The sequence below is a fragment of the Poecile atricapillus genome, chromosome 7, assembly GCF_030490865.1.
Source record: "Poecile atricapillus isolate bPoeAtr1 chromosome 7, bPoeAtr1.hap1, whole genome shotgun sequence".
NCBI lineage: Eukaryota > Metazoa > Chordata > Aves > Passeriformes > Paridae > Poecile > Poecile atricapillus.
The window spans coordinates 23,005,320-23,031,324 of NC_081255.1; the positions used below are offsets into that span (position 1 = coordinate 23,005,320).

The 26,005-nt window shown below is 40.0% G+C and overlaps 1 protein-coding gene and 1 long non-coding RNA gene across 3 annotated transcripts in view; one reads left to right on the forward strand and one right to left on the reverse strand.

Moving 5' to 3' along the window:
* The window catches only part of ST6GALNAC3 (ST6 N-acetylgalactosaminide alpha-2,6-sialyltransferase 3), a 214,543-nt gene extending 204,205 nt beyond the window's left edge, over nt 1–10,338 (reverse strand). Inside the window, exon 1 of one of the 2 annotated variants that reach the window (XM_058843254.1) lies at nt 10,142–10,338. In XM_058843254.1, the coding sequence (XP_058699237.1) occupies nt 10,142–10,159 (18 nt within the window). In that variant the 5' untranslated portion in view covers nt 10,160–10,338. Of the gene's footprint in view, nt 1–7,500; nt 7,530–10,141 lie in introns of those variants that run through there. The other variant, XM_058843255.1, reaches the window with a different exon arrangement.
* LOC131581221 (uncharacterized) lies at nt 9,423–15,608 on the forward strand. The gene is made up of 3 exons (XR_009278032.1): nt 9,423–9,557; nt 11,975–12,145; nt 12,391–15,608. It is a non-coding gene; the product is annotated as an uncharacterized LOC131581221 (long non-coding RNA).
* Nucleotides 15,609–26,005: the final 10,397 nt, after the last annotated feature.

The window sequence follows — 26,005 nt, forward strand, 5'->3', positions numbered from 1 at the left end:
TGCAGGTGGCTTGCAGGGGTGCCACTCCATGAACCAGAGCTGTGCTGAGGAGAGGGTGAGATGTGCTGCTCCCTGGGACAGAGCCCATTCCTGATCCCTGGGACAGAGCCCATTCCCAAACCCTGGGACAGAGCCCATTCCCAAACCCTGGGACAGAGCCCATTCCCAAACCCTGGGACAGAGCCCATTCCCAAACCCTGGGACAGAGCCCATTCCCGATCCCTGGGACAGAGCCCATTCCCAAACCCTGGGACAGAGCCCATTCCCGATCCCTGGGACAGAGCCCATTCCCGATCCCTGGGACAGAGCCCATTCCCGATCCCTGGGACAGAGCCCATTCCCGATCCCTGGGACAGAGCCCATTCCCGATCCCTGGGACAGAGCCCATTCCCGATCCCTGGGACAGAGCCCATTCCCGATCCCTGGGACAGAGCCCATTCCCGATCCCTGGGACAGAGCCCATTCCCGATCCCTGGGACAGAGCCCATTCCCGATCCCTGGGACAGAGCCCACTGCAGAACACTGGGACAGAGCCCATTCCTGATCCCTGGGACAGAGCCCATTCCCGAACCCTGGGACAGAGCCCATTCCCGATCCCTGGGACAGAGCCCACTGCCAGCTGTCTGACTCCTGGATTCCTCACTTGGCTCTGCGATCCCACTCTGTTCTCGTGGCTAAGGCAGCAGCTACAGACAAGGCAACTGAGCCTCCATATTTAGGATTCCCAAGAGGATGCGTGCTTAGAATGGGGGGAGCTTTGATGGCATTTCCAGGTCCTCGGTTCTCTGTTTTCACCTTAAGTGACCTGGTAAAACCACTAAGACACCTTAATTGGTTTAATGAAACATGAATGGGCAAGTGGCAGCAAACACAAAGTAAAAATACAGTATGAACTTAAGTTCATAATAAGAGTTGTGAACAGCAGAGACAGACTTCCAGGTCCCTGTAACAGGTACAGAAAACGCTGGCTGAGAAAACATGCACAATAAAGCAAGGATGCTGTTCAAGAAGTGTCCTCACAAGGTGCCATTTCTTCTCTCTGGTTTGGTGTACTCTTTTCTCTCCCCGCTGCCATTCTCAAGAAAAGCATTTAGTAGAGTAGAACTAATTTTTCTGTAAATATATTTTTATACCCCATGGAAGAAAAATAGAAAAGGAATAGAGACACACACAGAGACAGCTGTCTGAAATCTCTCTGTAATCATATGGAAAAAAGTTATAAAATCTTTTGTCAAAACTTCCATTCCCCGGTTACTAAAGATGTGTCTTCCACTAGTTTTTTCCCCACATTACACATTCCACAGCTCCCAAGGATCCCACAGAATGAGTCAGTCTCATTCTCCATTCCGTTTTTTAAAATGTTGGGTTTTTTTTTGTTTCTACGTAAGAAACACTAATAGAAAGCTCTCTTCTGTTAACAGCTGATTTTAACCTGACTAGCTTGTTAGAGTTGAATGTAAACACGGGAAAACTATAACAGATCAGCTGCCATGAAGTAACTTGTAAGTAACTTAACCACATGGCTCAGAGGACTGAGGTAGAAAGGTTCAGTAAAACTATAAGGAATTTCAATAATCACATAAGCCTCATTGTGGACACCCATAACCTGGAATTAAAATATTTGGTCCCCTGACAAATCAAGTCAAACAAAATTTTACAGGAACTTTATTCTGGTGTAACTGCATCCCACAGTAGAACACAACACATCAAAACACAAAAGCCTTCCAGTCTTTTTTAATTAATCTAAAAGATAAAGTGATTTCAACTTATGGAGAAAGGCCAGATCATAGTAATATTGAGGAGTACATACATAAACTACATAGCATATGATTTTATAATCTAATATAAAACAATGTCATAATAATTATTGAAATTACACCAAGAAGCACTCTATGGGCCTCAACAGGTTAGTAATAATACCACTGTGTATATTAAAGGCTTAATAGATACATATTGTTATTTCTTAAATGTAATGACAGCCCATCATTCCAAGAAAATAATTATGTTCAAATCTGGCTAAACAGTAGATTTGGAGGAAACTAAAAGCTGATGGCTAAAAAAGGTTGTGAAACAGAAAAAAATAATTAATTGGTATTTGGTTTCTGACTTTTCCTATTTACAATTAAATCACCAAACCTCATGGAACAAAGTCTTATGCTGTTACATGCTCAGAGGGACATTCTCTTTGCCAAAGCCCAGGAAAACTTTTCCTAGTATTAAGATTATACATAATTTTTAAGGAAAAGAATTAAAGAAAGAGACATAAGATACCAAATCCTACACCAAACCAACACTGCAGGGAACACATCATTAGATGAGATTAGATCATAAATAATTCATTCACATATCTTCTGTACAAATTGCTGTTCCCATGAAATAAACATGTTTTTTCTGATCACTTCCAGCCGCTCCACACCTGCCGATCTACCTGCCTAGGCCAGCATTGTTCTGCCTATTGTTAATGCAAATTGCTGAAAACATATATTTTGTAAGAAGCTACTGCTTCATTTAATTATTTGCAAGTGTAGTGCTCCCATGTTAATTTTAAATGTCACACATGCTATGCAAGTAAACAAGAACTGCTTAACAGGACTGCCTTTCCATCACATGAACCACTGATCCTGAACAGCATCACTTACAAGATCTCATCTCCTAAACCCCTCCAGTTCAGTTCCTGCTGCACCTTTGTTCTCCTCAATAGTAAATATGAAAAAGAATATCCAGCATGGTATTTTATCCATTTTCAAATATATAAACCAAAAATTGTCATGTTTTTCAGGTGCTTCTGCTAAAATAATCAGAATGAAAATAACTGCTATTATTTTCAATACAAATCCCATTTATATGAACTTTGTACTCATAACTTTAGCTAGTTGACTGACTTAAAAAAAAAAAATTAGTATACCTTTACAGTTCCCAGAAAGCATATGAATGCACCAGCAGAAGGATATCTTACTCAGTATAACTTGGGACACTGCTATTTAAAAGCAGATAACCATGTAAAGGCAATATTTACATAAACAGAGGATGTTCCTGAAGGGGCAGGGGTAGAGAACAGTCAGCTCAATATTTAACATCTTCTGAGATCACACAAAGCAATTCTCACCTCATCCAGCCATAATTTATTCTGTCCACAGATTCAGGAACACAACCCACATTACAGTCACACATTGTCCTTTTATACTTCCCATTCACAGAAACCAGTGAAGCTGGGGGAAAAGCAGCGGCCATTCTCTCAGCAGTCCACAGGTTATTGACAAGAACCACCACAAAAAATGCAGCAGATGCAGCTTTTCCTCCAAAGCAACAGCAAATTCATTCCATATGAGTATTTGATGCTGACAACAGCAAGGCAACTGCTCCCTCAGCTTTAAGAGATGAAAGGCCCAAGGCAGAGTTTTGCCTTATTTATTAAGAATATATCCAATAAACGGAGCTGCCTTTACCCACCTTGTTTACAAAGATCAATTTCTCCTAGCTCCTGGTCAGAGATCTCAGAGAAATCTCAAACACTAATATGATAAAACACATCTCCACCTCTCATTGTTATGTATGTGCACACTTCCAACCCTCTGTGCTAGGAATCCGAATATGAATGGAGAGCAGCTGATAGGCAGAAGAAAGTATTGGGAAAATATCATGGATAACAACTACAAAATAAATTACCTGTTTAATATCTGAAAGTAAAACTAAAATTTCAAAATAAATTTAGAATCAATAATTTTTCTTGCACAAAATAGCTCTTGATACTATGGTAGAAGCTGCCCTGGGGAGTAGATTGGTCCAAAAATTTTATTTATCCATTAGCCTCAGGAAGATAAAGAAATTCACTTTCCATTTCATGTGTAAGCATTTGACCTTTCCCTTCCTAGAAAACACACAGAAAACTTTTATTCTCTTTAAGCCACAGACATAGAAAAAAAAAAAATCTTCTTAAAAAAAAAGTCAATCTGCTGCATAGATACTGCTTTCCTGGGAAAAGATGAGAGAACAAATCCTGGAAAGATCACCATGTCCAGTATTACACTTCTGGAAGACACAAGATACTGCTGGAATGAAACATGGCAAAGGAACAAAATGCTTAAAGCTCTGCCTTTTTAAATTTGCCACACAGATGTTGTGATAGTTGTGATTAAAACCTAAAATATGGGGTCTTTTAGCTGCATTTCACACTCCCTTTAATTAATCATGATTGTTTGGCAAGAAAATATGTGCTTTTCTCTTGGCTACCATGTAGCTAGAAATAGGTAATAGCACATCTCAAGGAATTTCAATATGTAATGTTAAAGTATAGCAATTTGCTGCTTTCTATGATGGTTTATGTCATACTCTGACAGGCCAAGTCATCTGGCATTCAGGACTTCAAAATGGAAATTGAAAAAAATGAACAAGATATAAACCACCAAAGCTCACACACAAGTCTACAAATGGCTGAATTTTGAGACCATTTCCTTTAATATGTGATTCCATACCCATGATAATCACAGAATCACAGAATTGACTGGGCAATTTGGCCAAATCAGTTTGGGCAGGGACACTTTTCCTTAAACCAGGCTGCTCAAACAGTGCACAAAGATAGTGTGCCCCTGGTAGGGGGAAGCCTAAAACATCTGGGTGACACATGCTCCGTTGTTTAAAGATGAACTGCAAGACAAAAACCTTTCCCCATTACTGCTTTATCAAATAACTTCTTAAATGTGTAAGACACATCATAATTTCATGCTGGTCTTGTGGTTCTACCTTTCACACCTCCAAGTCAGACACAAATCTCCAGTTTTAAACCAACTGAAGTGCACTGAAAACTGGAGCTTTTCTTGGTTCAGTAACATGGGCATTAAAATCAAATTCATTCAGCCAAAGCAAGTCCTTTTGTACAACTAGACTGACTAGAAACTGTCTCTTTCTGGGAGGGGGCTAATATATTATCCTTAAAGTATGATTAGTTTAAGGTCATTGAAAGCAAGAGTGAAAAGTGGTTTTATACTTCTCAGAATTTAATTTTCCTTAGATTTTCAAGAAGTGAACATAACAAAAAACACATTATGAAATTCCATGTACTGCACTCTATAAAATCTTACATGGTAATTAAGCACCACCGGACCATGATACGGCAAATCCTAGCCCTGAACATTGGCAGGTTCATTAATGCAGCTTCATTTACTTTGGAGCAATTTAGAGGTAAACAATGTAGAACCATCCAATGAAGAAGGAGCATTAGAAATAATTAAAAATGAAGTTTTGCCAGTTTTGTTGGGTAGGGGTGAAAAAGGATGGGAACATTAACCCATAACAAATACGGATGGAGTGATCCACAAAAAAAAATGGGTATTACCTCAGAAATCCTGATTCTTCTCTAACTCCTCATTGCATCCACCAAATACTTTCCAGCTCATTTATGCACACCTCATCAGGGGCACCTTTGCATATTTACACCTTGCCTCCCTAGAGACACAACCATACAATCCTAGAAATTATTCCAGTTACAAGAGAAATGCTGCAGCCCACAGAACTGTTGATCATGTTAAGACATGCTGAGGAGCGAGCTCACATTACAGCAAACTTGCAGAAAATGCTGGGAAATGGCCCCTCAGTGCAGCATCCTCCCATATGGAGGGGAGGTCACCTTTGTTCCTTTTCCAAGGATCTTTCCATCCCTTGTCATGTCAGAAGAAAGAGCACAGCATGAAAATCAAACAGGATCCAAGTACAACTCTCAGCACAGGAAAACGGATGGATGCCATGCATAAACATTGCTGCAGTCAATTTAACAGTCAAGGCAGAATGTGAATTATCCTGGACCTGATTCAAGCAGGATATAGAGGTCAACTCAATGGAAATGCTTGCATCCTGCAAATCTCTAGTAGAGAATGGAATAATGGTGAGACTCACAGCCTACCCTGCACAACACAGCAGACTGAAACAGAGAACATGCTTGGAGGAAATATCTACACTCATTGTCATGTACATAGAGGTTAAAAAAAAATCAAATAATATCCAAGATTACAAGCATCCAAACACTGGGATCAGATCCTTTCAGACCTTCTGCCTCTCCCCTCTGACCAGCTACTTGCCAGGGTAAAAATTCAATGTAATGAGATCAGCTTTGCTATTTTAGTCTCAAAAGTGCAGATGGAGCATATGCCTGTAGACAGTAATGTTATCTGTATTACTGCAGTGTCTGAAGACCCCAATCAGACATAGGCCATTAAACACTCAGAAAAAAACTCTCAGAGAAAATTCCTGCCAAAAACAGTTCACCATGTGCACTAAGGGAAAAAATGCAACCTGTGAATTTAATTAAGCCAGTGGAGATAACCACGGAGAGGAAGCATGTAAAAGAATTGTAGATGAACACACAGGTACTGTTAACTTTGACAGCATCCTGCAGAACACTTACAAGCCTGTGCTGAAGGGTTTTATTTGTTTGAAACCTGTAAGTTATGCTTTGCAAAACAGTTCTTTCAATCTTTAAATTCGATTTAAAAAATACTAAAGAGGCTATGAATTTCAGTTGGACACCTGCTTACTTTGAGAGGACCCTCAATCAGCTGTGGTAATAAGAACATTGCCTCACATTATGCAAATAATATTTAGACCACAGAGTTTCACTGAAGGTTTGTGATCCCTGTTGATAGAAGGTCACATCCAGCCCCCAGGCACACAAAACCTCTACTGTTCACTGCACAGTAAATACACAGCACGCAAACCAGAAGGAAGTGTCTTCCTCAATTTCATGCTTAGTCCTCACTGTACAGGCCCATCACACACAGATTTTGTTTATTAAGCTCTACCACATTAAGCCTAACAAGTTAAAATTGTACTTGGATGACAATATAAGCCATCCTCATCATCTTCTTCAAAACTTCCATTCAAAAAGAAGAGTTTGGGAACAGGGTAAAACATAATCTCCTGCAAACTGCAGCATGTGCAAACTCAGTTACCTGTCCTATTTGCTATAAAATATCATGGTCCAGTCTTCACTGGGGGATATCATGGTTTTACAGAGTGCTGTCATTTATGCTGTGTTTATCATAAAATGACACATACTTTAAAGTATTATTTTTCAATTATGCAGGAAGTAGAGCAGGAAGTAATTTATTGAGTGAAATTTGTCCTCATTTTCAAGAGTCACTGGCTGATAGTGGAACTTAGGGACTTCAATATCATTAGGGACAAGAGTGACACATAACTAGTAATTACTGCTAATCTAGTGGCTGGCAAAGTGACATGCAGCTGCCATAGTAAAAAGCATAAGATCAACTGTTAGCTTCCAAAAATGCCTACATTTCACTCAGCTATTTGCCATGATTTTTAAAACCATGACAGAGAAAATAAAAACACATCACACACTTTAGAACTTGCATCTTTCCCTGCTCTTCTTTAACAGAGGAAAGAATGCCTCAGAATAATAATTTCACTGTTTTTACTGAGAATGCCCCACTATTGGCCAGAAGACAAAGTTTCTGGAGCCACGACCAGTAACAACCCCATCACTCTTACCTAGGAATAGTGAACAGCAAACACCAGAGAGACAGCAGGCACCCTTAGGGAAAATCCCCTTCCAAAGCACTTTCGCTCTCTCAGGCTGCACAGAGATTATTTCATGCAGCAGTCACAGTACAAGGAGATGTTCACATCTGAAGGTGATAACACCTCTTCTAATACACTCTTAACCACTCTAACGCCAATTAATTATTAACCGCCACCGCTGATCTTTGCACTTTACAGACACCTCTATCCAATCGCATTTATATTAAACTCTCACACATATGGAACTCCAACATTCAACAAGTCTCAACAGCTTTGTCAGGGGGTTAAAAATCTAGGAAAAGAGGAGGATAAGCCACATGGCAGAGTCAGAGAGACACTCAGGGTGAAGTAGAAAGGACACACAGTTGTTCTGGCTTCCCATCCACTGTGCCACAACTTACTTCAAATCTATACCTACAGATTTCTGGGGCTTTTCCTGTTTCCACACAAGCTCAAGGCAAACCCTAGGGAAAGGAGAAGGGTGTAGCTAACAGGTTTGTATTTTCAGGAAGGAATGAGCTTAGTGTCATGTCAAAATATACATATTAGTATGAAATTCCTTGTTAGGGAAAAAGCTGTAGACATTACATTAAAAACTTATATACAAGTATCTTGAGCTAGACGTTTAAATTACTCCTGTGGGATGTCTGTCTGAGAAAATCTAGCTTGCCTTATGGCAATGCTAATCTTCTCATATCTGTTTCACTTTTTATCCTTGCACCTGCCTGAATTAACAAGATTAAGAATTAAGCTGGAAGAGGGCTGTCTGTCAAGGAATGCCAATTGATCTATTGATTCAACCATCAGAATAGCAACCAAATGGAGTTCCTGGCCCGGGCAAACTGCATTGTAATTCAAACTCTAAGGTGCTTGTGGCAGGCTATGTCACCAGACTGCAGAGGAAACAATTAGAAGGGTGAGAGAGACACTGGAGTTTGCTTGTAAAGCGATTCTTACTTAACTCTTATGGCCAAAAGGAAGATTCTGCATGTGATCTTGCCACAGAAATGTGATCTTGCCACAGAATTTAAGAACAAAAAACAAAAACAACAACAACAACAAAAAAAATCCACTTCTGATTTCCAGATCACTAGCAGATCCAACCTAAGTCATTTAGGGAGTGTTTAAACAGGGGTATACAGGCTTATGTTTGTGAAACTAGGCTCCATTCGCAGAGCTCACATCTTCTCATCTCAAATCACAACTCTCAGTTGCCTTACTGCTGTCTGACTAAAGGAGTTTGTTAGCATCTAGCTCCAAGCAGAACCTGCTAGTTCAGGGAAGTTTCTGCACTCACAGCAGACTTTGCCATATTTATTAACATAAGCTACCACAACCTACAAGACAGACAAATCAAAAAACATCCATGGGCCACAGACCCACCAGCTGAGAATGAATGAATGAACGAACGAATGAATGAACGAATGAATGAGGAAAAGAGTGCAGCAAAGTAACAAGTTTTTTTCAAAGCTGAATGCCCAAAAGTAGTGCTAAGGATTGGATTAATGGAGAACCTAAATGTGCATTATCCAGAAGGTGTTTTAAAGTTTTGCAATTTATCCACTTCGTTAATTTGCTGAAAGCAACTGCTACGACAGGCCATCCCAAAGTTTGAGATAATCAACTCTATGCTAGAAGATCAGACTGCAAATAACAAAGAATTCTCACATCACTTTTACTTGCCAAAAGAAACAAAGCGCAGGTATACGCTAAGTATGCACAGGAAGCAGCAAGGGCAGGTAACGAAGGGACCTGATGCAGGGCGGATAACAAATGGGTCTGAAAGCGAGCTCAGGAGAGCGGCTCCCCGCAAGTGACAGCGCTGCAAGGAAACAAACGCTGCCTGTTCTCACTGACCGCACTTCCGCCTCCTCCCCTGCCATCGACTCCAGCACCGCCGGGGCTCCCCCCGGCCGCACGGCGTGAGGGCTCCAGCACCGCCGGGGCTCCCCCCGGCCGCACGGCGTGAGGGCTCCAGCACCGCCACCCCGCTGGGGAACACACTGCAGAAAACACGTGAGCACACGGTAAGTTTGTGCTTGTGTCTGCTGGCGCCAAGGGGGAAAACCCGCTGTCAAATAGGTTGCTTAATTAGAAAATGGGGTTAAATGCTAAGTATAATTGTGTGGGGCATGTGGATCTGGAGCAGATGCAGCAGGGGAGTGTGTGCTTAAGGAGCATCTGGGACAGCTGTGGACATCTGCAGCCGTTGCTTTAAGAGCGGTAAATGCTGCATGGTTAGAAAAAGAAAATAAGTTGCCCGTTTTGTCCTTTGCACTGGAAGTCTCTTGCCCAAATGCTATTGCTCCTGAAGGAATTCAGCGGAGACAAAGTCAGCTGAGACAATCCAGAGCCGCTCTCCCCCCTCCCGTTATTCGTACACACTTCTCTTCCCGCTAGCTCACAGTTCTGACAATGCAGGGAAAAAGAGAAAGAATGGCAGAGGGAAGCAGAGCACAGCTGTGCGTTGCAGAATCTCTCCATATTCATATGCCAAACAAAGCCAGTACTCAAAAAGACAACGAAGATGCAATAGGACCATACCAAATCCATGCCTCCGAGCAGCGAGGGGCTCTCTAACAATGCATTCAAGCAACAGATAGAGATTTACCTTCAGAATGCAGGCCATGTTCTTTCTCTATCCTTCCTACCAAAGAGCAGCAGGATTCTACTTTGTGAGCAGCAGTTCCAGTGTCGGGCAAGAGGCTGGTGGAGCTGCAGAACTGCTGGAATCTACATTCCCGTAGATCCGAACGGAGGTACCACGCATCCAGGCTCCGTTAGTCATATTAGTCTTTTTCTGCCCGGTTCGTTCCACCCATCAGCTCCTGCCACTGGCTGGGAGCCAGCCCAGCGCCTCCCCTCCGTCACATGACCGCCTTTGATTCATGGCTCCAGCGTGTTTTGCTGAGCTCCTGCCCCTGCCATCCCTGCCCACGGCAGCCTGTACCTCGCAGGGGCTCTGCAATGCCTGCACACCGAGCTGCGTGCTCATCGTTAACCCCCTGCAGCCCTCAGTGCTCGCAGGAGACGGCTGCTGGCAGCTGGGCAGAAAAGTCCAATCTCTCTCTGTTATTTGGGCTGGAAAAATCCTTACGCTGCTTGTTAGAGCGCAGTGTTGTTTAATGTTCAGCCCTTTGCACTGTACTTTGTCTAAATTGCTGCCCTATGAGAAATAATCATTATCAGCCCAAATATCCCACCAGAGGTGTTTGCGTTGTGTGGTGCACACCTTTTTGCATAAAGAGCTGGCATCCATCGCAGAGAATGGAAATCTAGGATTGGTTTGTGAAGTTTTTTGCTTGTGCAGCTTTCTTTGGACTTTCTTAAGATAAGAAAGTGGGGTAAAGTGCAGATGAATAAATTAAGCTGTTGAAGAAATCCTTCGCTTTACATAATCTCATCAAATTCAAATTCTTCCCTTACATAACATACTCTATATATCATAGAGGTTTTACTTCATATTTGTCACTTCTCCTGCAGTTTCTTTCTCCCCTTCTTACACTTTCTCAGTACTTCTCATTACTTCATCTTGGAACCTTCTGTGTTTTCTGTACTTGGCACCTTCCCTGTATTCCTTTTGTGCCACATTGCTTCACTCCTGCTGCTTTAGTACCAAAAGCTCTCCAGCTCTCTTAATAAATTCCTTGTAGTGTGTGTCTTCATCCCCTCTGCAGCAAGTCAGGGTACCTGTTTACATGCAGGCAGTACCCTCCAGTTCATGTTATGGAACCATGTACCGCGGAGCCCCTCAGTGGGTGGGAGCCAGAAGGGGTTAGTGCTGTGCTGCTCATTTAACAACCAATACTGTCCCCTGCCTGGCAAGCCTCTGGGATGCAGGTGCAATCCCTCAAGACAGTAAGTAGGTTGAAACTAAAGGAACTTGATGTCCTCATCTGTATGCAGGGGCAAATCCTCCCCAGAGCAAATGGCCTGGGGGGATTTCTCCTGCTCACACTCCTTGGCTGCCTTCCTGAGCATTTCCAGGGAAGATGCCAATGTGTGTTTGGCCTTTGTATCAGCGTCCAAAGTGCTGTACTCTTACACAGGTCCTCCAAACTCCTCAGCACCTCTCACCACTGGAGATCCACTTCCTTGCTCAGTTACAGACACAAGCCGAAGCTCTTGAGCTGAAAATTGTAGTATTGCTGGGACAACTAATGTAAAATAATTTAGTGAAGTTTCTAACTGTGTTGATTGACATTAGGAAATATCTAAATGACAAGTCAGCAGAAGAAGGTGTTAAAGGAAGGACTTACAACCTTTTTTTAATTAGAGGCTACCACCAACCAGTGTTAGATCATTCTGGATAGCAGTTTATGTGTCTTTAAGTGCTAGTTATTCATAAGGAGTTTTGTAACAAAGCTCTGTTTCTTAGTGAATAAGGTAAACAAATAATTCATTCTTTCCTGAATAAAAAATAATTGGCTATTTTTCTCTCTAGCAGTCAAGAATCTGGTTTTCCTTGGAATGAAACTGTTCCTTTCACCTGTGTGATGGGCATGAAAGAAGTCTTCATCTGAGTTTTTCATATTCCACCCCCTTCCCACCCTCCACCATACCAGCTCTGTAAAGAATAAAAGGAATGAGACTGGAGAGAAACCGTCCTGGAAAGGTCAACCATTTCAACATGTCCAAAGCATTGAGGGATTTCCAGTGAATAATATTACTTAAGGAAAGGCAGAGGCATGGGTAGTTGTCTTGTTTTAAACATCCTTGACATGCCTTTATTCTAAACATCACATCAGCCAAAATGTAGTGAACTTTAACTTCTAGACTTCTTGTAAATGAATATTTATCTTAAAAATACTTCATCATTTCTAGACATCAGCATCATCTATCCTTCCCACTTTCTTTCAGGAGGGATGTGAGATTTCACTTTATTTTTCCCTTGGGACAAAACTGAAGGTGTGACTTGAGCTGAGATCACCACAAAGAGCAACAGAAAGTCCAGCCTTAGGCTGAGCTAATTTCACCTCAGGAAAGGCATCCACCAAATTATAAAAGCAAGGAGCCATTGTAAGGACATCTTTCCCTGAGTCTCATGAAGTGCTTTACCTGAACTTACAATACTCTTGAAATCAGCTTTAGGCCAAACATAGCTCACATAAATTGTAATTTTCCATCCAAAATTAACACGGTTGTTGTTGCCTGGTAGGGATGTCAAAGGCAGTGTGAATCTGCCTTTCAAGTCTGAGTCATTGTGACAGGCCACACAGTCACTGCTTCTAGTTCTGAGGACAAAGACCTTTAGTTCTGAAGAGAAAGACCTTGCGTGTTTTCCATCTAGTCCAAACCCTTCCGATGACATTCCTACGGAGACGTAACCTTGGGGAAAATATGGCTGTGTGGGCAGCAGCCCTTTTCAATTCTAATTCTTAAAAAGTATTTCTGTCATAAGAAATCAATCCTTCATGGAGACGGCTGATCAAGCCTCAGTTTTCAGAGATTAATACAGCTATCCAGCATCCAGGCAGGAGTTTGTAGTGCCAGTGTGGGTAGTCCTGCTGGGCAGGCTGTGCCATGAACAGTTGGCTTGGTTGGTGGCTGGGCACTGTGGCACTGATAAAGCTGCACTTTCACCTATGGAAAGAACTTCAAAGCCAAAACCTCACGGACTTTAACAGTAAGTTAATTTTGTAGTCCCACATCTGTGTTTTAGATGTGCAGGTTTACACAAAGCCTGAAAGCTATCATCTCACTGATCAATGAAATCAGACACTGGTTCATGTAGTGAAAATGTGCCAAAAAGGAAGAACCTGTTGCCAGTACAAAGTTTTATCAGACAAGGATGACACAAGGTGACATTTTTCTCCCTTCAGGTGCAACCTGAGTCAGTGGCAGAGTAACAGATCCACTCTGCTGTTATCCAGAGATCTCATCTTCCCAATCTTCTGTATCAAGTTCTTACCTCATGTAACTCAACACTATAAGTAAGAAATTTAAGGTACCCAGCAGCCCAATGTCATGGCAGAGGTAGAGGATGAGATGATTGAAAAACCAGGAGGTTATGATTATGAACAGGAAACCTTACCAGGTTATCCAAATGCTACATGGAATTTTTAATTTAAAACTCTTATTGATGCTGATTTTCCAGGTAAGAAAAAAGGCTTAATCAAGCCTGAGTACTTCACTTTAGAGGTGAACCTCTGCTACATTCTGGAGTGGAGAAGCTGAGGAGAACAGGTGGGGTTTGTTACAGCCTAAATTCTACTGTTACTTTTCAGAATATCCTTACAGCTTAAAGCAAGCTTGCCATGAGCACATTACTGAAAGAGCCAGTATATATTGCCCTGCCCAGTTTCCTTCTCAGAATAATTAATCTGAACCTGATTCAGCTGCAGGACAACCCAGATCCATTAAAAAAAATAAAATAATAAATAAAAAAAAAGGTTTAGTCATGGAATACTTCTGCATGTCTCAGCGGCAGGGTACAAGGATTGCTCAGCACCATTCCTCCTATTTGAAATTCAGCTCATCACCTCACTATTACTCAGTGTCATGGTAACAATTTAGCACAGCCACACAGCCCTTGCAGACCTTGCATGTTCTGGTGTTCCCCCCAGCCCCATTGTAATACACACACACAAACACTCAAATCAAGGCCTCCCAACTTTCTTTCAACTAAACATTATTTTAAATAAATAAATAAATAAATAAAACCAAGTTTTGGCCACACCTAATACTGCATGAATATTCAGAGATTAAAACACAAAGGTCTGTAGAAGTTCCTGCAAGCAGAAAAAAGCAAATCCCGCCAAATCAGTAATCTTTTCAGACTGTTGGCATTTTATTTTCAATGCATGCTCATCTGAGAGCTTCAGGTGTCTGTTTTCAACAATGGTTATTAACCAGTGATCATTTTACACTAAACTACAAATTGTTGGGCTTTTTAAATATAAATGAAAAAGTGTATGTCATCTGTTAATTTATTTTTTTTATTAAATGTGTTTAACAAAAACAGTGGATTTTTTTAAATGCAGGGGGAAAAAACTCAAAACAAAAACCAAAACCCCCACATGCTTAGAGCAGAACTGTGTCTGTCCCAGACAGCTTTCGTCTAATTAATAAACAGACTAAGCAACTCTGAAGAGTGCTGTGTCTGCTTATGCCACCAGATGTTTTGCCTGTATAAAAATAGTACTATAAACAAATGTAAAATTTGCTGCAGTCTCCAGGAGAAGAAAACCTACCAGTAATATTCTGAAGGGCATTCAAAAGCTAAATGATGTGTTTGAAAATGCACTGTCATTTGCAGGTAGCTGCTGAGTAGAGGATATGGGTGGTCAATAGGTATTTCTTGTACGTTCTTCAGTCAAGGATGCATTGGGTTTCTCCACTATAAAGTTTTTACATTCTTTGCTCTGTTATCAATGCTTTACACTCCCACTAGTTTTATGTGATGTAACTAACATCACAAAAATACTGATACCGTTTCACAGTCTATGGCCATGTCAGTTTATCCTCTAATGAGATTTTATCCTGGAGAATACAGCTGTGCACATAAAAGCAGCTTAGGAAAAGGAACCGGAAACAACTTCAATCATGGTATTGAAAGCCTTAAATTGGAACAAAATTTAAAAGCAGAATTTCAGCTTAGGGGAATGCCTTGACCTGAACTGAAGAAGCAGAGACATACCCTGCCTCCTTCCTCCAAAGATCCAGCCTGTTTTTGTGGGCTAAGCTCTGTCATTATCCAAACGGTTTGTATTTAAAGAAAACCCAAAACAGAAACAACCAAACCTCTCTCTCTTCCATCCAAAGGGTTTATCTAATGTTTCTTTGCACTTGAAAGGAAAACTTTAAAAGTGCAGCAGAAAACACAAATATATTAAATTCAGGAGTGGCTTAATTTTGATGCAGGGCAGGGGAGGGAAGGGTGGATTTTTACACCACTCTCAAGTAACATCTAGAGGGTCTCAACGCCAGCAGTGTCAAATTTAAGCCACCTTGTTCTGCAAGATCCTGCTCACACCATCACAAAACGGGATATAAACTAGCCTCAAGTGTAACTGGTGGTCTTGTTTCAGGAAATTACATGAATTAGCATTATTTTCGCATGCTGTAAATCGATCTTTAATATGATTACCATAATTTTAGGAATAAAAAAAAAGGTTTTCACAGATTTTTTTTCCTGTCTTGGATATATTTTGTTCAGTTATGGCCACAATGTTTAGACATGCAGAAAAGAATTACATTTGTGCAACCACAAATGTAAGTGACATTTTCTTGGTAGCAAAGGTGTCATACGGGGAGTTTTAGAGAAGATGATCAGAAAGTCACAAAAAACACCTAATTCCTGTTTTTAAACCTCATTCTGTACTTGATACCTGAGTTATAGTTGAACTATACTGAAATCCAGCTCTACTCCTTCCATTAAGATTCTTTCTGTGAAATTTGTTCTTGGCAAATTTAATGTCTTACATAGCCACAGCATGAGCAGCAGCAAAAGCTGCTTATAGATCTGGAATCATGAGCTTTTACTCCTCTGAATCCAAATAAACTGCTACCCTACTGCCCTGTAAATCCACACTCTCCTTGGAGCCTTCAGAGGCTCTAACCAGCCATCCTGCTGTGCCCAAATGCCAACAGACTTTGCTCCACTGGATATAAAGTGAAGAAAATATTTTGTTGTTGAAGTTATTTTCACCCATAAAAGTTGCCAGTAGCAAAGTGTTGCCATACTTTGAAGAGTCCATCTCCAACTATTCACACATATACTCAAGGAAAACACCTTTACATGTTTTGGAACATCTGACAGCTCTCATACAAATTTTCAACAAAATCTAACCCGTGCAATTGTTTTAATTAACAAAATTTACAGCTGACAAGTTTTGCCTTCAACACTTGTCTACACTGCTGTGTAATAGTGAACTAGAAGAAAAAAAGATGCATTTATAAGGGGATCTTAAGGTGTTTAATAAATTAAAGGACTTGTGAATATTGCCTTGTTGGACCAAACAGCAACCTTGAAATCAAAATAGCAGCACTGAACACAAGACTAAAAAAATACAGGAATTAAGTCTGAGTACACAGATCTCAGAATTGCTTAATTGCTTAACATGATCACACCATTCTTTCCCCAGAGGAAGCTTTGAGGTTGTGGGTTGTTTGATTTTAGGTTTGTTTGGGGTTTTTTTTTAGATGGAGTGAGGAGTGAGGTTTGGGGTTTTGGGGTTTTTTTCCATTTGTCCACTCTTTTCTAGTTCAAAAAATGAAACTTGCAAAAGATGAGTGTGAATCAGCATTGCATGAATATGATGTTTCCTACAGGATCACTGCTTCATTTACTGGAAAATATGATACAATGCAGGAGATGTGGTTTTAAAGAAAAGCTGCAGAAGTCTGATGATTTAAATCATTGAAAGCATCTTTGAAGAGGTGGATTTTGAACTTGTTTCTAACAGAAGTCCACTGCAATGGTCTCTGATTTAATACCTAGGCTCTGGTGTTATTTTTCCTCATTTTTTGGACACAGAATTTGAAACCATAAGGGCTTATTTACCAATGCACTGGGTACCTGCAGCTGCAATTGAACGTAATAGGAGTTACATTTTGATCATATTAACTGATATATAATGCTGACTGCTCTGAACAAAAAAAAAAAATCTTAGACACCTAATATTGGACAGCAGCATAAAAGGACACATTAATTCTTTTCCCTGTGACTCACTTTATTTCCTATAAAACAGTAATCATTTTTAATGTCAAGGTGTCATATTACAGTGAATGGCATAAGAGTGTCCATTAGGAAATTAGGCAACCTAGTTAATTAATTTTGATATTTTATGGCTTCTGGTGACTCTGATGTTTTGTTCAAAGTTGTTTTTGAATTTTCAAAAAGTCATTAAGCCCTCTGTTAACAGCTTCCCCAAACTGAAAGCTGAAGATTCACAGATCCACTATGGTGTCAAAACACTAAGATTTGGTAATCTGGTTGTTTTTAAAAAAACCCTTTTTATAAGCAATGCAATCCTGCCATAGATCACTCTAAGCCAAGTAAGAGACTTTATGGACACAGTGACCTTTGGTGTAAAATACCAGGTTTTGCAAAGTTTTCACTGGAAGCAAGTTCCATATCTCCAGGAGAAGTTTGTTAAGATTGCTCTATAATTATAGCCTACATCTCAGGAGCAAAGGAATCAGAACTTGGGTCCAGCCAATTTGAGAACATCCAAGTGAAATGTGTTCATAATGCATATTTTTAAAATTTATATGCATGACTAATAAAGACCTTTCCTGCCCCTATATTTTGAAGATGATCATCAGCATCTCATTTTTCTGTCTGTTCATATATTGAGAGCAGTGTTAGCAGGTCACATAAAAACCTATTTCTTTTGCACCAGAAGTACAAGTAGTGTTGCATGTCAACATCCAGGATAAGAAAAAATAAGCATAGAGAGACATATTTTAAATAGAAAACATTTTGGAAAGAAAATAGTTTTAATCATCCTCAGATGGGTAACACTCTTCATTTTCCCCCAGCAACAAATCACTAGAATTACTGTTAATCTCAATAAAACTACAGTATGTCTTAATCAACCAGACAGCATTAAATTTAAAAATAGCTTGTAATTTATTATGCACACCTTAATACAGTTTTATAACATTTTTATTGTTTTCAAGACCTTCTAGGATTTTCCTTATCAAGATGTGACATAATTCTTCCCATAGCTCACTTGTCTCTTTATAATGCTGCAGTACTTGATAAAGAAAATATTTTATAGTTGGAGATAAACTTACTGTGTCTGGCTTTCCATTTTAATAAAATTTACAACAGCATTTGCAGAAACTGCAGTACCAGATTTCATTGAGTGAAAAAAACACACATTAGTAGCTAAGATTTACCTTACACCTGTTTTGTAATTTTTTGTATAACAGTCATGGAAGCAAGCTGTCAAGACGAGGTCCATGAAGTATTTTAAGGATTGGTTTAATTTAAATTCAGGGGTTCAGATGCAAATAGGATGGCTGCTAGCACTAAAAAGTGTCAGAGTATATGGATTGCATAGATTTTTTTGTGTGTGACACTAAATGCAACACGTATCTACAAACATAGAGTCCCTCTATTATATTAATCTGAAATTATCTTTTGCAGTTAAAGGCCCCTGAAGTAGATTTGCATAGCTTTGGAGTTGGGAGAGGGAAATTTTATTATATTGGACTAATCCTCTCCTTTAATACCCTTAGTGAATTATCATTCCTGAAGCAGATGCCACGGGAGAAATGGCCAGATCCACTGAACTTTGTCCAGGATTATATTTACATCCTTCCTGGTATAAATCAACATCTTTTGAGAGTTTTCATTAGAAGGAAGAAATAAACCTGACTGGTAGGTGAAGTCATGAACGCCTGAGAGGCAGCTGGGTCAGAAGTTAAGTGGGAGGAAGGAGGGACAGCTTTTTCAGCTCATAGCTCAGACATAGCCTTTGTATTCTTGGACAATTTGCTTTGCAATTTAACATTTCTCTATCTTTTCCTGGTAAGAATAAAGAGAACTGCACATTGTTTCGGCCCTGTAAAAATCTTAGTTTAATATAATAGCGACCAGTAGAGTTCCCCTTTTGGAAACATCAAGGACATCAGGCTTTCCTGTCACACTCTCCTCCTGTGAACCATGCAGTTTGCTGCTGTTGCTGTGGAGTGCTAAGGGCTGTAACATTAGTAAGGTTTCAGTTGGGACTAAAGGTCTTGGAATATTTAATAGATGGTGGGATGATAAAGAAAAATGACAATCAGAAAATTACCCTATTGCAACTTTAAGAGCAGTTCCTTCCTTCTCCTGGTTACTATTTTTAAATCCCACAAAGCGAAGCATCAGGAATTCCTCCAAGCTGACAGCAGCTCTGCACTAGAAGGGTAAAGGCACCAGGGCACTGACTGGCACAGCTCAACAGAACAGCATCAGGGCTGGGTGAAAAGCTGACAGATTTGTGTTTAATTCTGTTTTCACAAACAGAAATGGAGACTGTTGTGCTAAAGTGAAAATCTCTTCCTTTAACACAGCTTCCCCAACAGAAGGCCTGGCTAAGTGAGAGCAAATCTGTGAATTTTCAAAGCAGTTTCTTAAACCCACTTGAGATTTTAGTGACATTTACATTTCTAGAGTGTGCCCAGTTTATTTCTATCCAGGTTTCAGAAGGCCATTATTTGCATCACTTGAAGCTTTTCTTTTGCACAGTCAAAACACGCACTGCTAAAGTAAGTTCAGTGGAGGGGCAGAAGAATTTAGGTTTGAATATATTTCAAATGGGAGCTCTGCTGTACTTTGAACAAAGCTTTTGGAGTTTTATCATGGTATCCTGTCTCTCCTAGAGAATAGCTGCAGAAATATGTGGGATTCTCCCCAACCTTCCACCTGCCCCCTCCTGCTCTCCTTCATCCTTACTTCCCTGTCTCCAAGCCAGCTCAAAGCAGTAGCAGGGATGCTGACCATGCCCAAACCAGAATAGTGTCAGAGATCACCCACATAGCCCCATATTTGTGTGCCAAGGTAAATGCTGGGAAAAAGTAATTTTGATACAGCAAGGGGAGATGGGTTGTTAGAGGAAACAATATCAGCTGGGGAGCAAGCAACAATCTACAAAAAGCCAGCATTTCTGTTTAACTTGCTGCAGTTGACAAAAATAATGACTAAACTTCCATGAGGCAAAACAAAACTAGGTCAGGACTCTGCAAGTTGCATGGAAAAACCTGAGAGAGAGAAGACCATGAGACAAGACTGTCAACACACAGATGGAAATTTAAAGTTTTAAATATTTTAATTTATTTTCTGTATTAACTTAATTAGTGTTTCAAAGAGGCATTGCTCAAGTGTTTAGCACTCATTTGCATTTTCTTTCTAAAACTACAAAAGAATTTTCAGTGATGTGTGAAACACACTGGAAAACATTCTCAAACAAAACATGAATCTATTTACAGGAACAGTCTAAATTCACCTATTCCAAGATTAGTCAGAAAGTTTCCTTACTGTGGCTGAAATGCAAGTAAACAGTATTATGATTTAGCCCACTGAGAAAGAAAACTCCAATAACTGCTCAGGAAGTTCCTAGATGTGCTATAAAGCAATTCACAGAAGTCAGGATCTGCTCTTAAACAGTTTAGGAATTTAGAACATTAACTATAGTTGCTGATCATACTGCATATAATGAAATCACAAAAAAACCCCAAAACAAGCCACATCTCTTTGAGCCCAGGTTTATATTGGCTCTTTCAGTTCTCACTTCAGGCTGCAGTGTCAGTACTGGAACATCTTATTCCAAAAGCAAATTATTTACACATTGAAAAAACAAGCCCCACTAGGTGGTCATGTCATCCAGTGTGTACTTTCACAGTAAGTACATGCATTTTTAGTGAGGTAAATGCAAATAAATCTAACAGTTTGCTCTGCTGGAACAGAATCCTTTTCTAAGAAAAAGTTATTTAAACATCTTCTATGCCAAATCTGTGCTGTTGCCTGTTACTTGTGACTGAGTGTTCATGACATGTCTGAAAAGCAGCACTGCCTGAGCTGCAAACTGGACACCTGCACAGCACCATACAGAAATTCAAGGAATGGTGGCAACTATTTACACAGACATCAAAGTACCTTTTGTGTAAGGGCCAGTAGTGACACTAAGTGTAAAGTTGTCAGGCTTGGTTATTAAAAAAAGCTCTTAATTATATTATCATCAGGAGAGCCACTTGTCTTGAGCAGCAAATACCCCATTAGGAGATTATTCTGCTTTAGCCTCAAGTGTACTCTAGTGTTCACACAGTATTATTCTTTGGGATTATCCATGATACCCACATGTAACAGGATCCTTGCTTCCTTCTCCTTGCACAGAGTACTACCAATAATCAGTTGTAAATAGAACTGTTAATTTTAAAGAAAAACAAGGGTATTTTCCACTGCAACCAGTGCTGTTCTGCAGGCTGTAAGAGAACCATGGGAGAAAAGATGCTATAAAGCTTTTTTTTATCTTAATTTAAAATATCTTGCTATTTGAAATACTGTTAAGAATCATATAACAGAAATATTCCTAGGTGCATGTCCTGACAAACTAGAAGGGATTCTCTCTTCATCTTGGATTAGCAAATCTCACATCAGATATTTCTATATGGACACTGCAACCCAGAAAAAGGATCCAAAAGAGTTGAGATTATTAAATGATCTACATAATTAGCCACCAGCGTGGGTACATATATTTGTCTGGTTTTGTGCACACATGTATGTCTGTGGGTGTACGTATATAAAGTCCTCATATAATTAGCTTCTCTTCTGTGGCTGTGAACACATTTCAGTTTCTTCACACTACCCCTCAAAATTATTTCATGGTATTTGTCTCACAGTCTTTAATGGCTTAGTTACCTAATGAAGTAAGAATTTAAATAGTGAGCACTTTGATTTGTTTTGGAAAGTAAGAGAGAAGAAACCTTCCCAAAAGGATAATAAACAGCATTTGTAGTCAAACAGCACTGTAGCAATCACAGAACACAAGAACAATGTTAGAGCCTGGCACTAGCAACCTCCAAGACAAATCATTTGTGATGGGGTTATGCTGTGCTATTAGACAGAGTGCTCAAATTTCTATGACCATGGCCTTCCTCCTGAGGTTCAAAGGCAAACCACTGCCATGGGGGGAAAGTTAGTACATTTTGCTCAAGATTTCAGCAGAGGGCAACGAAACATAAAATAACATAGGAAAATAAACGTGTTAGCATTGAGCCCTCCAATTCTCACTGAATGCTTTTGCTTGGGAGCATGCATGCAGCAGCATTCAGAGAATGTACACTTTCAAGTGACAAATTCAAAAGGCACCCAAGCACATACACTGACCTCCATTCCCCTTCATGGTATTTGGTTGGGTACAGCAGCTCACTGCAGTTCTTAAATGCCATTCAGAACTACAACAGTGCAATTCATGGCTTGTACTTAACAGTGACTGCAGGTGAGAAGATTGAATTACTTTTCTGAGTCAGAGCTTTATAACTTGCCCTCTCTAACCTTGCTGTTCTCCTCTGCTTTTCAGTAGTCTCAAGTGCACCATTCTTGTAGCACAGAATATCTGAACTCAGCCTGATTTAGCCAGACATTATTGTATTTTTACATTTTCAAATAGCTCCACCAGTCTAAATTACAAATTGAATCAGATATTGCATTCATATTCCTATGTTACTTGTAGCCCAACCAAATTATTTTTTATTTTTTAAAAAACCCAAACAAAAAAATAATTTAAAAAAATATTAGCATTCAATGGTATAGACCACGTGATCAGTTAAATTACAAAGCAAAACCTGTCAGGACGTACTGAGGCAGCCAGGATCACCTGGGCCTGTCTTGTCTTACTTTGAAATCATTCTCAAGAGGAAGAGTAATAAAGGAATAATAGACATTGGGCATCCTAGAGCAAATACCAGTAGCATGTTGAATATGGACCGAGAGCCAATCTACATTTCTTGTTGGAATGCAATAATAGAATGGGCTTGTCTATCTGAATTTTCCACTTCAGTTAACTGTTGGAAATAACAGATGTTTTCCACTAAAGTATTCACAGTTATTAGGAGATATACCACAGAAAAATGCATGTGATTAAAATAAATAACCTCACGATAGTCAGAGTCATAATTCAAATTGGATCCTTCAGTTTCTGAAGAAGTCCTGCCTTTTCTGCAGAGCTGGGGGATAGAAATCACAGCAATACTCCTGTCAGTGACTAGCCAAACATGATGCAAGATCACAGGAAGGAGGTACCACCCGTTTGTAATGATCTAGTCTGGATCCTCACACTAGGGAGACATTCATATTGCCTCCATATGTTTTCCATTTCATTTTTCAGAATTCCCCTAAGTTCATCTGTTGTGTCATTTGGACTTTATATCACTCAGTCCTGCTGTGGCAACAGTTCATAACATACATATGAGAAAAGTGAATTCTCACTGGAACTATTGTCCTTTGGAATTAATTATCTATTTGTGATCCTCCCTGGGAAGGTTTTTTGAGAAAAATACTGTCTCTTTGTTTGCCCCATAGCTGATCCTCACACACCCTGATGAGTGAAATTTCAAATCAGTTGGAAATTCCTGTCCTTCTAAGCAACAGGTGAGAAACAGACTGTCATTGATGAGAATTTTCAGATCTGTGGCTTTCCAAGATTTGCCAGAGACCCTCCATGTGATCGTTCTCTGAAGCTATAAGTTCACAAGTGACCCTTACAAGCTGATAAAAGCTAAACAAACCAAAAAGCCCTTGAGCCATTCTGGATTGACTCCATTTATAGCACACTCCCTGTAGGAAAAGAATAGTCACATATGCTTATATAACTAATTGAGTTAATTCCAGATTTTCTTTCCCCAAGCTTAACACTCAGAACCTCATAGGGAAGCTTTTGACAGAATTTATTTCTTTAGAAAGATTACAACTTTCACCTATTACAGCTCTTATTCTTCTCAGTAATCAAGTGACTTGCCTGAAAGCAAAGCCTCAGACACAACCCTAACACTTTTTCTTCTTCTACTACTGAATTTCATTATCATATTTTATATCAATTACTTTTTTTGGTTTTTGTTATTTTGAGTGGCTAAGACTTTGGTTAGTTTCCAGAATGAAGGTGGATGGGGACAGTGATTACTGCACAAATTAATGTGCTTCCATTGTACTTAATGACTCCCCCCGCCCTTAGCTAAAATGATGCCTTTAGCTTGCTACAAAACTTCATAAGCCATGTCTTTGAAGCTCTCATACAATCACTTTCTGTGGTCACACACTGCCAAGGGTAGATACTTATAACTCTCTTGGTAAAAATCTGTTTCATTGGAAACAAGGGAAAGAGTTATTGCTGCTTCCTTCCTGTGTAATAGCCAGCTGCAGAACATCTGCTGGGGAAAAAGAGGCCTCTGCAAACCTTCAAAGAGAACATAACAACAACCCTAGGGTGTTCTTCCATGGGAGCATCTCCATCTCACATGCTCAGCTTGGCCATGGCAGGTTACCAGTGGATACCAGTGAAGGTATCCATCTGTACCTGAGGGTTTTTGAAACGTCAAGCAAGTTTGAAGCTTACCTGTTTTACCCTGGAAAGCTAAACTAGGATGGGTGTAGAAGCCACCCACATGCACCAGTGAAGCTTGAGCAGTGTTCTTCTCCTCCAGTTGCTTCCAATAGGAGCTTTAATTGTTGGCTGCTGCTGGCAAAGCACTGGATACTCTATACAAGTCACTCAACGTGTGTTACAAGTCTGGGAAGCAGGTTTATTACTAAGGTAATAAGTGTCAGGCAAGACCCTGGGTAAAAAAACCTCAACACAGTTTCATTGCTGCCCATCTGCCATGATGGCACCCTCTTGTCACTGCTGCAGCATCTGAATGAGCTTTTTGGCAGTACATAAAAGGGACTTCCAACACTGACCACCTCTTCCTAGAGTTTTCCTTTGCCAAAGTCTCATAAAGGGTGCACCTACCCACCAGATGCCAAGGTAGATCATCAATATTGACTCATAACTTCAAACTGAAACCTTGTAGTGAACCAAAGGGGAGTCTGAGCCACCTGTCTGTAGGAAAATATCCAGCACAGCAGAAAGATCCAAGGCTAGCTTACCAAGTACACAATAAATACATGCTGTATATAGTGCTGATTTTGCTACCTGGTCTTCCTGGCCAATACAAGGCTCTTCACCCACTGCTGCCATCCCTGGATGTTTTCATGCTGCAAACCTCTCACCCCAGTTACAAGTTCACAAATCCAGCAGTCTCTCACATAAGGCATTGGTTTATTTAACTAATCAACAAAAATAGTGCTTAAATTCTGCCTAGGCCTGCAGGGAATCAAGAATTTAGATTTTCACTCAATTTCATGATTTAGGGAGCCCTCTAAAATAGAAAATGCATATTATTGATAGTTTTGGCACTATGGCATCACATTTTTGGCAAGGTACAATCATTCTATGTTTTACAGTGCTGACAGCTATATTCTGTCAAAAGATATTTGCAAAATCTCTGGAGAAAAGTGAAGGAAAAGGCAGAAGAAACACTGAACAACTATTCATTGGCCTTTCATTCTCTTCAGAAGTGCTGGTCCCTTTGAGAACATATTTTCCCCTTTCTTTTAGAACATCCTTCCAGCATCCTACTCAGAATGTGTTACAAGGATTATTCTACGTCAGACGAAGTGTGATAAAATACTGTTATGTGAAACAAAGCTGCTTGCTGAAACAAATAGAAAATAGATTTGCTTCCATCTTTATGCTGATTTTGTAAATCACAGAATCAAACTGATCTAAGGTACCACTTAGGCTGTTTGGAGATGTTCCAGCTCATCCAAGACCTACTGCCTTCCTGAGAACACACAATAGCAGATGATACACAGTAGGACTAAGGCTGTGCAAATAATTGATATTGCAGGTTGCTTGGGGAACACAAAAACTCATTTCCAATTAGTCAAAAATATTCTCAGTTCTTGGGGGAGAAAACAAAAAAAAGCCCTGCTCAAAACAGAAGG